Genomic DNA, 15020 nt, shown 5'->3' on the forward strand with positions numbered 1-15020 from the left:
AACGTATCCAAAAAGTTTTCATTGGTTTTGCTGTACGTTCCCTTCGATTTCATGGCCCCATAGCCTCTTACTATTCTATATACCAACTTATCAATTTGAAATCGCTGCAATCTCGTTTGTCTTTATCTTTCATCTTTGGTTTTCTTCAAGCAGTTGTGGATAACTCGACCTTTATTGAGCGAATTTATTTAATACCGCATCTAGATCGCTTAATACGATTTATTTCATATTGGCTTTATGAGAGCTCTGTATGCAAGGAATGCACTTATCCATCATTAGAGCTCTGACCGAATTCAATAATATTTACAGATCTATTGCGATAGACCTCTTCTAAACACTCTTTTACTAAACTTTCTAATTATGATTATAAATAATTCAGTTATAATATTTTGTTATATTTTCTTCTTACGGATTAAGATTATTATTCAGTCAGGAGGACCTTATCGAGACTACAACGCAGTGTAGCCATCTGTTGCACCGGAGCTTTTCCGCCTATTTCAGGCCCGGTATTAGATACTCTGGTTAGTCTACCACCACTCGATGTTTTCATCTAAGGGGAGGCCTTGAAGGCTGAAATACAATGGGAATTATTACAGCTCCAGTCCGGCATTGGACAACAGTGTGGGCATGCACTTCGATCCAACGATTCTACCCATGCCATCAGGAGTCGTACCTAAAAAGAGATACAGTGAGGGTCTGCCATGGACTCAATTGTGGTCAAACTCTGAAAATGAGCCCTGCAAACATTGTTTTCGCTTTTTCACAGATTGTTCCAGGACCGAGCATGGACCCGGCTCTGGTGCCTGCAATTCATTGCTGTTCTACAAACGATGAACTTTGTTGTAGAAAACAGGTGGACAGCCAGTTCTGTATATGTCTGTAGCGACAGCAAAGCGACGCTCGTGGCCTTAAACAGCCACTACCCTAGACGAGTACTGCAAATTCAGGTTAAACTATGTCGGCAGACATAATATCTTGATATTAGTACGGGTCCCGAGACACGTGGGTATCGTTTGTAACGAGATCTCTGACTTTTTAGCTAGAATGAGCTCGAAGGCCAACTTCTTTGGGCCGCAGCCCGTTCTGATACTCCCTTTTGCAGCCATCAAAGTAACGGTTAGCAAACGGATTATTTCAACCCACAAGCGAGCGTGACGGGCTGAAAGAGGCTCCAGATGGACAAAACTGATGTTACCTGTCATATCCGACCGACTGTCGCAGATATTCCTGCCATTAAGAAGACTGAAGGGTCTGTAGGCAGCTGGTTGGACTGATGACAGGCTACTTTCTATGGACGAAGCACATGGAAAACGTAGAGCATTTGGAGAGAAGGATGAGACGGCGGACCACTTTCTGTGCATCTGCCAGGCCTTCACTCGAATCAGGCTTGAAATCTTTGGCACTGTTGTGTTAAGAAGCGACCACGTTGGCTCCTTAGCACTACAGGATCTACTAATCTCTTTGGACGTCATGTAGATTTAAAGAAAATTACAAAGGGAACCCGAGTGTAATACAATGGACTGGATGTTGTCTGAGTGCTGTACTCGCTAGTTGACGTCAATGATTGCTTGAATATTGGCCTTGAATGCTTGCTGGTTCAATGATTCAGAATCCTTGAATCGCGCAAGAGAGGGACAGCGAACAGGACCACTTGCGGAAAGAAAGTTGTCACCAAATTGATTATGCATTAAATCGTTTGTTAAGCGCGCTGTATCGTCATCTTGTTGTAATCAATTTTTGTTTAGATGATTAATTTTTGGAAACCAAGCTTGAGTCTGTATGGTTCGATAGTGCTTTCCAGCTATAAAAGCTCGTAAGCTATAAAAATGGTCATCCTTGGCCAGCAAAACAGCAAAAAATCGACGCAAATGATGGTCATTTTGCTTCAGTTCTTGTACGAGCTAAATTTTATAGGCACGTAAGCCAAGATCCTTATATAAAATTTTCCACGTAGTCGAACGACAAAGGCCTACAAGAGCGCCGGCGAATCGACACTTCGGCGTATCCTTCAACACCTTACAGTTGCTTACACGCTACAGTTGGAATATTCTCTTGGGTACGCACATTTCTTTGTCTTGATGATGGTTTTGAATCAATAAGTGTAAAATTAAGGATCAATAACTGCACGAATTGCTTGTTCACTAGGCCATAAAATGGACGAAGTGCTTTAAGAAATAAGCGAGAAGATTTTTTTGTTTTCAAAGTAAGTTTCAACAATTTGGAAGCGTTGTTCTGGCGTTAAACGATTCATGATGACTTGCCAAATATTACTGAAAAGTTCAACTCAAATATTACTGAACAGTTCAACTCAACAAGAACTCAACACAGTTTGCCATTCTGAGCAGTCAAACCACAGTTGTCGATGTCGATATGCTAAAAAAAACTACTGATTCTAAGAATCAACTATCAACTTTTCCTTCATATTTTGTTCGGTCGAAAGTTTTTTCACGCGTTGATAAATTTAACAAAAGTTTCTCTTGACTTTAGTTAATTTTTGTGCAAAGAAAGGCTTCAGAGTGCAGCTGGGAAACTAAGTAAATTTCCACACTTTTTGCTGCCATCTAATTGTAGGCCGTAAAATAAGAGAAGGTTGTGGAGCATCATTACACCTGAGAGCATTTATAATTTATTCACTACTATTAATTTGTACCTCAACAACTTCTAACTGAAACAAAAACTAATTCCAGCTGCATCTCCCCGTTCATACGTATATATGTATGTATTTATGTTTGTAATCTCACTCGCAGCTAGCAATTTCCATGAACACACTTTATTCGGCTATTTACTGTCGGCGATATCAAGAAGTTATTGCAAATGTTTTGCCGTACAGGCTATAATCGTAAAGTTTTAACGCGAAATTGCCTTTTGCTGCAGTTGCAGTTGCACGCGTAGTATATCGGCAATCTCCAGCTACACATTGTACCTGCGAGGCGTTAAAAAGGTCACAATTGCACAGCAGTGCACCATTTTTGGGGTGTTGACAATTGTTTCGGTGATGAGCATGGCTCTGTGCCACCTACCATCTACTGATGCTTTCCTAGTAGTTAAGTTTGCATTGTTTTTGCTTGTCACCAGCAATAGTGGTACGAAATAAAATTTGTGTGCCATAAAGTGTAAAATAAAATTGGATTATCGGCATTGTGTGGCTTGGCTGATATTTTAAATTGCACTATAAATCTCAATGCTCAAGGGTGTTAGTTTTTCAGCTGTTTGCAAATGTGTTTGTGACTTTTATTCTTTGCCAGGCTTTGAGAGTTGTAACCGAAACGCAGTGGGTATGCGTTTCTTAGGGTATCTTGCAATTTTTCTTGGAATTACAATAATAAATTGGCTTAAGATATTCCAGCAACAATGAAACAATAAAAATTCAATAACATTGTTTTGCTATTACTCAACCGAATTGATTTTAAACATTTGACAGTCGTAAATTTTATAAGAATTATTTTTATGTGTAGGTAGATACTCTAGTGCTCACAAAATTAAGTCACTTCATCTTTTTATAATCTTCGCAAAGCTTTTCTTGCCAAATTTTTTCATAGATTTTTCACAAAAATATAGTTTATTGTATAACGAAACCAAAGTTCACAACTTTGTACGAATTTCCCAATACTTCCTAGTATTTAAAAAACTTGTTGAATAGAACGATGTTGACGATCTTCAATCGGAAGTATTTTATATAAAAGAAAATTTTTTGAATGTCTTCAATTTTATAGCTCACTCAATTATAGTGTGAAGTTGCTCAAAACTCGCGTTGATTTAAAATATCTTTTTTTTTTTGCATGCAATGTTGACAATTTTCACATCACATTTTCGGTAGTCTTTTACATGGAAGAAAATGTGTTGAGCAATTTCTGCGTGACTTCAGTTAATAGTTCACTCAATTGTAGTTTGAAGTTGCTCAAGAATCGCGTTGATTTTCGAAATTAGTTTTTTGTGTGCAATGTTGACAATTTTCACAGCACAATTCGGAAGTCTTTTATATGGAAGGCAATTTTTTGAGCGACTTCAATTTTATTGGTCACTCAATTTTAGTTTCTCAAAAATCGCGTTCATTTCTGGCAACTTTTTTTACCTACGATGTTGACAATTTTCCTAGCACATAGTCTTTTATATGGAAGAATTTGGTTTTAGCAATTTCTGAGCGACTTCAGCTTTATAGCTCACTCAGTTTTAGTTAGAAGTTGCTCAAAAGTGGCGTTGACTTTTTAAATTTTTTTTGCATGCGATGTTGACAATTTTCACAGCTTATGTTCGGAAGTCTTTTGTATGGAACAATTTTTGTTAGTAATTTCTGAGTCACTTCAGTTAAAAGTTCAATCGATTTTGGTTTGAAATCGCTCATAAATTGCGTTGATTTCTGACAATTCTCTTTACAGGCGATGTTGGCGATTTTCAAAGCACATGCTCGGAAGTCTTTTACATGGAGGAAAATTATTTGGGCAGTTTCTGCGCAACTCCAGTTTTATAGTTCAATCAAGTTTAGTTTAAAATCGCTCAAAAAATTTGCAGATTGAATTTTTTTGCATGCCATGTTGACAATTTTCGCACCACATGTGAACATATATCTAAGAAAATTTTTTGGGCAATTTCTGAGCGACTTCAGTTTTATAGCTCTTAGTCTTTTATAATGGAAGCTTTTATAGCTCAGCTTATATGGAAGACATTTCTTTAGCAATTTTTGGTTTTTGTTGATTTTTGGTATTTTTTTTTTGCATGCGATGTTGACAATCATCACACTATGGAAGACAATGTTTTGAGGAGTTTTTTAACGGATTAAACAGTTTGAAACTATAATTTTTTTTTTAGTTCGATAAAAATTTTTGAATTTTGTCCAAACCTTTAGAACTTTGATTGACCAGGTTTTTGTGAAATAATGAACCACATTTTTATTAAAAAAGAATTTCCACTTAAAATTTTGCAAGCATTGTAAAAAGTTAAAGTGACTTTATTATGTGAGCACTAGTGTATGTACTTTTAGTATACTTGTAAATCGCTATTTTGCCTTTCAAGCTTTGTAAAACTTTAAGCACAGTTGATCTCTTTTTAACGCGGTGTATTTTTACGCATGGAATTATTTATTGTTATTACTTTTTTTATGTCGTTGATCGAAACAACTACAATTAAGCTGTAAGTGAGGAAGAGTGCAGCAGCTGCTCACCATATATAATAACTATAATGACAATACTAATTTTACAAAATTTCCTTGCTTATTGTCTTAGAAACCGCGAACTATACAGTGACATGCAACGGACGACATTTCAGATTCCTTTAAGATTTAAAGTATTTTTGAAATTTTTTGTATAAATTAATTTAAGTTGATTCATTTAAACGATTTTAATTTAATTTTTGTTCTTAGTTTGTAAAAAAAAAACTATATATTTGCCTAATGTGCAATTTTTCGGCATAACAAATACTTTTTCTCGCTAAAAAATATTAAATAAATCAATAATTGGCGCGTTCACTTCTGTTATGTGTTTGGCCTAGCTTCTCTTCGTATTTGTGGCGTGCATCTTATCATATATGGTTGGACCTACAGTTTTAACCCGACTCCGAACGTCAAATGGTTTTTCCTCCGAGTGTTTTTCCTGGCGTAAATATACTCGGAGGTTTGCCATTGCCTGCCGGGGGGCGACCGCTATTAGAAAAAACGTGTTCTATCATTTTCCTGTTTCATGCAAGGAGATTCGAACCTACGCACTCACAAATGGTAGTTATGCACCAACCATTCGAATATCCATTCACAAATTGTCTATGGAAATTGGGAAAATTTTGTACGTATTTAATTTTTGCACGGAATATTTTGAAAAATTCAAGCAAATAAATAAATTTGTTTTAAATTAAATTAAATGTATACAAAATCTTCCCAAAAAAGGAAAAAAAGGAAATATTCCATTAAAAAATTCCTAACTCTTCACTAGACGGAGATATTTAATGGATTTTTTTACTAATTGGACCGTTGTACATATAAATTAAACTGTCTAGCCTGGACATTAACTCGCTCCGCTCCATCGGCTAACATTTACAGAGAAAAAAGAATTAAAGTAAATCAGCTTAATTAAAAAAAAAAGGATAATATATTTATTTATTTATCTAAATATAAAAATAAAATACACTCAGCTTGCTGTTTTTATATATATTTTTTCCCATAGTTCCTAGATCAAACATAAAGCCTCATAATTGCGACAGTTTACTTGGCTCTAACAGTGAGCGCACGTTCCATGTTCCTATTCGTGATCCTTTTTTCAAGCTGAAGGTCGTCATCAGGTTTTTGGTATTGTTGTCAGTTTCTTTGTTTATATTGGTTTCTATAATCCGTTATTTTAAGATGAGTAGGGGATTGGCCTTCTGCATCCGATCCTGGATCCGGGGCTGCCGGACTGCCTCCAGGCTGGTATGGCGTACGGATTTCCCACTTCTCTTGTAGAAAGGTTATCACGCCTTTACTCGGTCGTCAGGGTCTCGTTCGGTTTAAACAGGGGATGCCACGTGAAGGAGAAGGTGACATTTGGGAGGGAGAAGCTATGTATTCGCGTCACAATCCCCATTTGATCAACTTGAGTATTGGATAATGAGCTCCCCCAAGCTGTTTTTGGTCTTCCGCAATTACTTATTAATGTGCCCTTTAAAGGGTCTTGTGTGGAGTGGTCTGACGGAAATATTTGCTATATTTTGCAGCTGTTAAATCGTTTCAACTGATACGGCAAATATGACTCGCCGTCGTAATTGTTTAATGCAATCGCAGCAGGAGACTGTATTGGACGCGCGGTGCGACGATGTTGAAAACTCTGATTCAAATGCCGATGCAATGAATGGGTTTGCTAATTTAATCTTTTTGATGACTTATGAATAATTATCGTATTAGTAAAGGTGGTAAAATATGATATTGCCCACTGTTTAGAAATCAAATGCATTGGAGGCTACAATCGTTAAATTGTGGAAATTCCTATGTTTGTGGGCAAAATATCAAAGTAAAACTTCAACGAGAGGCTACAAATTCCGCTTTATGGACATTGAAAATGGTATTGTTTCTACGGCAAGGTCTCGTTACTATCACGGAAAAATAGCGTTAACGACATCAGAATTGTCCATTAGTCAGTGTTGATATTTTTTTAACGAAACTGACAAAAGCGCTGTCTGTTTCCAATGTGGTCCAAAACTATGTATAGCTGCTAAAAATACTGTACATATTTGTGTGTTTTTTGTATGTATTTTGCTGCCTGTTACAATAATAGGGTACGAGACCAAGCCAGTTGGTTTTGCATTGATTTAGTTTCTAGTTCACAGTCAATAATATTATAATATTGAGCAGAACGACAACTCAAAGCGAGTTGACCGAGTACGAGCAACTTGCTGCTCCTTTCCTTTTCTCGTCTTCTTCTCATCTGCAAGTTACGAGTTGAAGCAACAAAAGTTGTTCTGCATGCAAGCTCTAATGAAACTTGCCTAATATCAGAAAAGAGAGTTGGCAGCATTGAATATATTGAGTTATGCGAGTTTTATGCGGTATATCCTCACTCGCTAGTAGAGCATTTTGCTCGATAAATTTGTTGTTGCTTTCTTATATAAACTTTTCATCAAACGAGCGGAGATCCCTTGAATCCAATGTTGCGTATAATTCGACAGCACTGGACTATTTTCGTTTTGACAAACTGTTATGTAATTCCATTTCCTCAGAAAGCATCTCGCCTGAAAATATCAAAAATGGTTTGACCCGTCGTTTGGCGGTCAAAAGGCATGCCGCTAAAATTGTTATTTGATAATTCTCTTATTTTTTAATTCCATTGCTTTTCAAACTATTATACGAAAAAAACCTTTCTTATGCTTGGAAGCACTGACCTAAGCATGTCGCTTGTGAACTAAGTGGCTATACGCGACATTGCTTGAGCATCGCTGAACTGTTGTTGCTTACACATAAAAATCTTTCGCTTGGTGAGCAGCAGAATTCTCTAGCGACTAGAAAAGAAGTGTATGGAGAATGGCAATTGTTAGGTGAAATTGGCAGTGATGGAGAAAAATATATCTGATAATATATTAGTAATTTTTTAGTTTCACTGTTCCTACCGTTAATCTTTCGCACTCGAAAAATTTGTACTCTTTGACATTTGATAATTCTCAGTAATTGAGGGAACCGGAGTGTGCTCCATTCTTAAGCTAACAAACCTGTTTAAAATACTTCTTAATAAAAAATATTGCCAATTTTTTGGAAATATAAATTTTCGTGGATATTTTTCTAACCATTGATCTTTAATGATTTAAAAGGATATCAATTTTATATAATTCATTTATGTTAGGGCACTGGCCTGCCATCCCAGAGGTTGTGGGTTCGAGTTCTACGTAAAGCACGGTCCTCGCACTTTTCCAAATTTACCTACCTCCCGTTTTCTAAAAAAAAAAAAATTCTAATTCCTCAACCCCAAAACCTTTATACTTCCCATCCTTACTCCCGCTCAATGGTCAGCGTATTATTTGCATTGTGGCTGTTAAAACAAACAAAAACAAACAAAACGAGAAAATACAGCTACACAATAGGTACATCAGTGGCGCCAGCAAGAGGAAGCGGGCAATCGCGATAATAGCGCAGACAAACCAAATTTAGCGAAGTGCTCAACCATCTGTGTGATCCTTCTGCCAGAAAAATCTGAAACACAGATGGTGCTGAAAGCAGTAAGAAGGCGTTGTTCCTAAGCAACGACAGGTGGGCATTCAAACTACTTAGGACTGGAAGCGGCAGGCTAATCATCTTCTTCTTCTTCTTAATTGGCGCGATAACCGCTTACGCGATTTTGGCCGAGATTAACAAAGCGCGCCAGTCGTTTCTTTCTCGTGCTAACCGGCGCCAATTGGACACACCAAGTGAAGCCAAGTCCTTCTCCACCTGATCTTTCCAACGCAGAGGAGGCCGCCCTCTTCCTCTGCTACCACCAGCTGGTACCGCATCGAATACTTTCAAAGCCGGAGCGTTTGTATCCATTCGGACGACATGACCCAGCCAACGAAGCCGCTGGATCTTTATTCGCTGCGCTATGTCTATGTCGTCGTAAAGCTCATACAGCTCATCGTTCCATCGTCTACGATATTCGCCGTTGCCAACGTGCAAAGGTCCATAAATCTTACGCAGAATCTTTCTCTCGAACACTCCAAGCGTCGCTTCATCGGATGTTGTCATCGTCCAAGCTTCTGCGCCATACGTTAGGACGGGCATGATGAGAGTCTTGTAGAGTGTTAGTTTTGTTCGTCGAGAGAGGACTTTACTGCTCAATTGCCTACTTAGTCCAAAGTAGCACTTGTTGGCAAGAGAGATTCTACGTTGGATTTCAAGGCTGACATTGTTATCGGTGTTAATGCTGGTTCCCAAATACACGAAGTCTTTTACAACCTCAAAATTATAACTGTCAACAGGCTAATCATCTACTCTGTCAGAAATCAGAATAGATTAACGCAACCAACGCAAGACTCGTCTTGTCGAGACCTTATGTTCCCGAGAGGAGTGTACAATGAAAAAAATAAATATTTATTGAATTTCTCTTTTCTACTATTTACAAAGCATTTCAATTCAAAAGCTTGTATGTAAAGGGAGATCAATTTAGAGGTATTGCATTTTAAATGAACATACAACAACGAAAATTGAAATTGATTGGGCGATCTTTATTATTTTTGTATAGAACAATTCATGGCTTTTATTTTTCACATATAATCCCTTTCAAATATTGCCCACAACTGCGTCGTACTTCGGCCATCCGTGGGCACCAATTTTGAATGCCTCGCTGAAGAACTTCGGTGGTTATCTCTTCAATAACTTTAGTAATGTTTACTTTCAATGCCTCAATTGAAGCTGGTTTATTCAAAAAGGCTTTAGACTTTACATACTCCCACAAATGAAAGTTCAAAGGTGTCATATGACATGATCTTGGTGGCCAATCTACTGGTCCGAGACGAAAGATAAATAGCCCACCGAGACGACGACGCAGTAAATTCATTGTTTCATGAGTTGTATGGGAAGTAGCGTCGTGCGCCGTCTTGTTGAAACCACATATTGTGGAGATCACGGACTTCAATTTGTGCCATCGCAAAGTCATTTAACGTGGGACGATAAATGTCCGCCATTCACGGTTATATTGGTGCCAGCATCGTCTTTTGAGGAAATATAGGCCGATGATTCCTTCAGCCCATAGGCTGCACCAAAAATTTCAATTCATAGCCCATAGGCTGCACCAAACGGTTATTTTCAATGGATGTAAAGGCCGTTCTTAAATGGCTTCGAGTTTCTCTTCAGCTCTAGTATGGCAATTTTGCTTCTTGAAGTAGCCCTGAAGCCGAAAATGGGCCTTATCGTTGAACAAAAGTAGTGCCCTGAGCGCGGGACGAACTCTTTTCACAGAGCGTCGATTTTCGTAATACAATTGCACGATTTGTGAACGTTCTTGAAGCGTGATGAAATTTCAATGAATATTAAAAAAAAATTATTTACTTAGTTTGACAGTAGTCATGCGTGATCTGTCAAAAAACTCTTTGGAAAAAGTACCTCTAATCTGATCACCCTTTATAAGCTCATTTTCAAATAAGCAAACATATCAAATTTTTATACTTATTACACCCTTTTTAATCAAAATATTCTGTATTCCTTTTGCAGTCCAACTTAATCAACTACCAGCTGTTCCCAAACTTTTGATTTAATCGCCCAAGTTAGAAGCGCGCACGCAGAAAAGCAGAAATAACAATTAAGTAACATATGGCCAGCACACAAAAGAGAGATTCATATAGTTCCTTAATAGAGAAAAGCACCGCTAATATAAATACAAATTAAAAGTAATATTCAAAATAAGCAGAGCAAAAGTTACTCTACAGCAAACAAAAGCACCAAAGAACACAGCTGCTTAATATTAATAGTAAAATGCAGCATAACAAGAAAGTGAAGCTGAGATTTTTCCTAAGAATTAGCAAACTCAAAATGCAACAGCCCGCCGTCAGTAGCAAGTAAATCAGAAAACGATCATCAATTACCTGCTTAACAGCAGGTGTACCGTGTACAAGTGAATCGACAGGATAACCAGGCGCTGGGCATCAGGATAAGAAACACAACGTGTTGCTTGTTAGCCAAAAACACTTGAGCGACGCTGAGCTTGTTGGCTGCTGCACGAGTGTAAGTGGAAAAACGACAAGAAAAAGAAATTGGATTATAAGTAGAGATACGTTGGGCACAGTAAAAACAGTTGTTGACAGTGTGGGAATGTGTGCCTGGTAGAGTCGGGCAGTAACAAGCCGGAAGCATTAGGGCGTTACGCATAGCAAATTATGAGCTCACAAATGTCAATCACTTGAGTTGAATAGAGGCGCTGGAAGCGACAAATTCAAATATCCCTGTGCATGTATCCCATTTACGGACCAATTTTACGGCCGATCGAAGATAGTTTCCAGCAACTAGATGACAAGTTGAACGGTACGCACTAATGCGCATACACACAGATATACTAAATACGGACATATCTTAAATCTAGCAAAATAAGTGTGTAAGTGTGTGCGTTTGTGAGTGCGTGTGCGACATGTGAACAAAGAACGGCTATTCAACCGGTTGTGCTCATGCCAATAATTTCCTCAACCAATTACATGTATGAGCACAACAACAACAACATAAACAACAGCAGCAACAGCAACTGCAATAACAAGAACGTTTCAGATACCCAATTCAAAATGACAGATGTGTCACATACAGTTGCAACAACAGCAACGGCAACAGCAACTACAAGTACTACAACATCTCCGGTTGCTACGACAGCAGATGCTAACGTATCTTCTGGCTCCTTGCCCAACCGTAAAGTTGGCTCTATCGATGACCCAGCTGACAGCATAAATAAATCCTTTACAAATGGGGATGGCCATCACGCAGAGAAATTGACTTCATTTATAAAAACTGATAAGCAACACTTGAGTCAAAACAACAATGAGGGCGCAGTTGGCAGCGACGGCATGGCAACCAGCTTGACCACCAATCGTTCGGTTCAATCACCTACAACTGCCATGGCAGTTCAACGTGGGCGCACACAATCCACGGACAATGGCAGCATCACGACCAGCACAACTAATTCGATTTCCGCTTGCGATATGGCAACGTTAATGCATTCCAGCAACAACAGCGCATCCAATACGGCACTCAACTCACCGGTAAGTTGCTGCAGTCCGACAGTGAATTCGACGGCGACGACAGCAGCAACAGCCGCGGCGGCAGCGTGCAATAATGGAGGCAAGGTAGCGCGTCGTGAGGCCACACAGCAAGAGGTAGACGAGGTGGCGCGTTTGTTCGAGGAAAAACCGGAAGCATTCGAGAAATGGCTGATGGAGCGTGCACCACCAGAGGCGCTGGCGCGATTGCATGAATTCATCGATTCACGAAAACCGCCAAAGCGGCCGTCAGTGACGTCCGATATATTTCAGCAGTGGATGGCGGCGTCGCCGGTACCGGTAAGTTGGTTAAATTTATGCACATACATACATTTATAGTCAGAGGAAAAGTTCTCTTTGTTTAGACGCATAGAACAAGCGATATGATTTACTAAAAAAACTTTTCCCAAAACAAACTTTTATTTTTTTTTTACATTTTTGTTCCGTATGGCTGGCAAATTACAATGCAAGTAACTACTTGTGCTCGAATAATATTTATGAATTGAAGAAATTTATTTTCAAAATTCACTTTCAACACCGCAAGCAGTGCTTTAAAATTATGTGAATGAGCAAAATTATTGTATTTGGAGTGAATTTCCCCGGACGAATCTCCATACTCCGAAAGGTCCCGCTTGCTGTAGTTTACAATGCTGTAGATGCCACGGATCCATAGTTTTTTTCAAAACTGAAGATTGTGCCATGATTGCCTTTAATGACGGAAACAGCAAAGGCAATTAATGCGCGATTTTTTTTCATTATTCATTTTCATTTATTTCAAATCTAAAACACAGTAGTCGAGTTTACAGACATCTTAAAGCGAATATGAGCTTAAATTACTAAAAATAATTAAATAAATAAAAAACAAGGAGTTTAAAAACTCATAAAATTCTTTTTGAGCATCGAAAGGCAAGCGAAATGTAACTCGAGATTTCATTAAATTCTCTAAGTGAGCGGGCAATATAAGTATTTTTTGCATAATTCGTGTTAAGCAATTTTAGATGGGTGGTGTTACGTGAGTTCTAGTAGGAATATGAAAGTTAATGTCCCGTAACGGGGATGAACAATCAATTAACTACACTAAAAACAAAAAGACGTTGAGAATGAAGACCTCTCTTGACTGAGGAGGACTTGAGGAATGTAAATAAAATAAAATCTAACGGGAATCACAGGAAGAGATATGATTTGATAATTTTAGCGAACTGAGAGCATATTTGAGGAATAGTTTCTATGCACGCTCAATGCTCTCAATTACAAATTAGCGGCAACGTCTCCAGAAAAATGTTTCTTACGTATTCTAATCTAGAGCGAGGAAATGAAATGAACAATTATTAGAGCGGTAGTGTAGGAGTAGTGATAGCTGCGCATGTCACAGAGAATGTGAATCTCGATATTCCAATCGTCGACGACAGAATCGTCGTTCCGCCACGCGACCACGACGAGGTGAGAATAGAGATAACGCGGCTAAAGAACAATAAAGCCGCGGGCGCCGACGGACTGCCGGCTGAGCTATTCAAACATGGCGGCGAGGAGCTGGTAAGGTGCATGCATCAGCTCCACTGCAAAATATGGTCGGATGAAAGCATGCCTGCCGATTTGATTTATGTGTGCTCTGTCCAATCTAAAAGAAGTGTGATACTGCAATCTGTGCCAATTACCGCGGGATTTGTCTTCTAAATATCACCTATAAGATTCTAGCGAGCGTATTGTGTGAAAGGCTGAAGCCCACCGTCAACCAACTGGTTGGACCTTATCAGTGTGGCTTTAGACCTGGAAAGTCTACCACTGACCAAATATTCACAATACGCCAATTCTTGGAAAAGACCCATGAAAGGAGAATCGACACATACCATCTTTTCGTCGATTTCAAAGCTGCATTCGACAGTACGCAAAGGAGTTATCTGTATGCCGCAATGTCTGGTTTTGGTATCCCCACAAAACTAATACGGCTATGTAAGATGACGCTACTCAATACCAGCAGCGTCATCGGAATTGGGTAGGACCTCTCCGAGTCGTGTGATATTAAACGAGGTTTCAGACAGGGCGAATCGCTGTCGTGTGACTTCTTCAACCTGATGTTGGAGAGGATCGTACGAGCCGCAGAACGTAATCGCTCAGGCACAATATTACATAAGAGCCTACAATTGATAGCGTATGCTGATGATATTGACATCATCGGTCTTGACAACCGCGCTGCTAGTTCTGTCTTCTCCAAACTGGATAACAAGGCAAAGCGAATGGCACTCGCGTATCGGTACCCACGTCACTGTTGACAGTTATAATTTCGAGGTTGTAAGAGACTTCGTTCATCTAGGAACCAGTATTAACACCTATAACAATGTCAGCGTGGAAATCCAACGTAGAATCTCTCTTGCCAACAAGTGCTACTTTGGACTAAGTAGGCAACTGAGTAGTAAAGTCATGGACAAGCATAGACGATGGCAACATCCGATGAAGCGACGCTTGGAATGCTTGAGAGAAAGATTCTGCGTAAGATTTTTGTCCTTGGCACGTTGGCAATGACGAATATCGCAGACGATGGAACGATGAGCTGTATGAGCTTTACGACGACATAGGCATAGCGCAGCGAATAAAGATTCAGCGGCTACGCTGGCTGGGTCATGTCGTCCGAATGGATACAAACGCTCCAGCTCTGAAAGTATTCGATGCGGCACCAGCTGGTGGTGGCAGAGGAAGAGGAAGGCCTCCTATGGGCTAGAGAGATCAGATGAAGAAGGACTTGGCGTGTGTCCAACTGGCGCCGGTTAGCACGAGAAGTAAACGACCGGCGCTCTTTGTTAAACTCGGCCAAAATCGCGTAAGCGGTTATCGCGTCAATTAAGAAGAAGAGAAGAGTAGGAGAACCA

At 39.2% G+C, this 15020-nt stretch overlaps 1 protein-coding gene across 1 annotated transcript in view; it reads left to right on the forward strand.

Moving 5' to 3' along the window:
• The window catches only part of LOC128855631 (cGMP-specific 3',5'-cyclic phosphodiesterase), a 135503-nt gene that overhangs the window by 92614 nt on the left and 27869 nt on the right, over positions 1-15020 (forward strand). Inside the window, exon 3 of the mRNA XM_054090689.1 lies at positions 10631-12456. Within this exon, the coding sequence (XP_053946664.1) occupies positions 11578-12456 (879 nt within the window). The 5' untranslated portion in view covers positions 10631-11577. The remainder of the gene's footprint in view (positions 1-10630; positions 12457-15020) is intronic.

This window comes from Anastrepha ludens, chromosome 2 (assembly GCF_028408465.1).
Source record: "Anastrepha ludens isolate Willacy chromosome 2, idAnaLude1.1, whole genome shotgun sequence".
Taxonomy (NCBI): domain Eukaryota; kingdom Metazoa; phylum Arthropoda; class Insecta; order Diptera; family Tephritidae; genus Anastrepha; species Anastrepha ludens.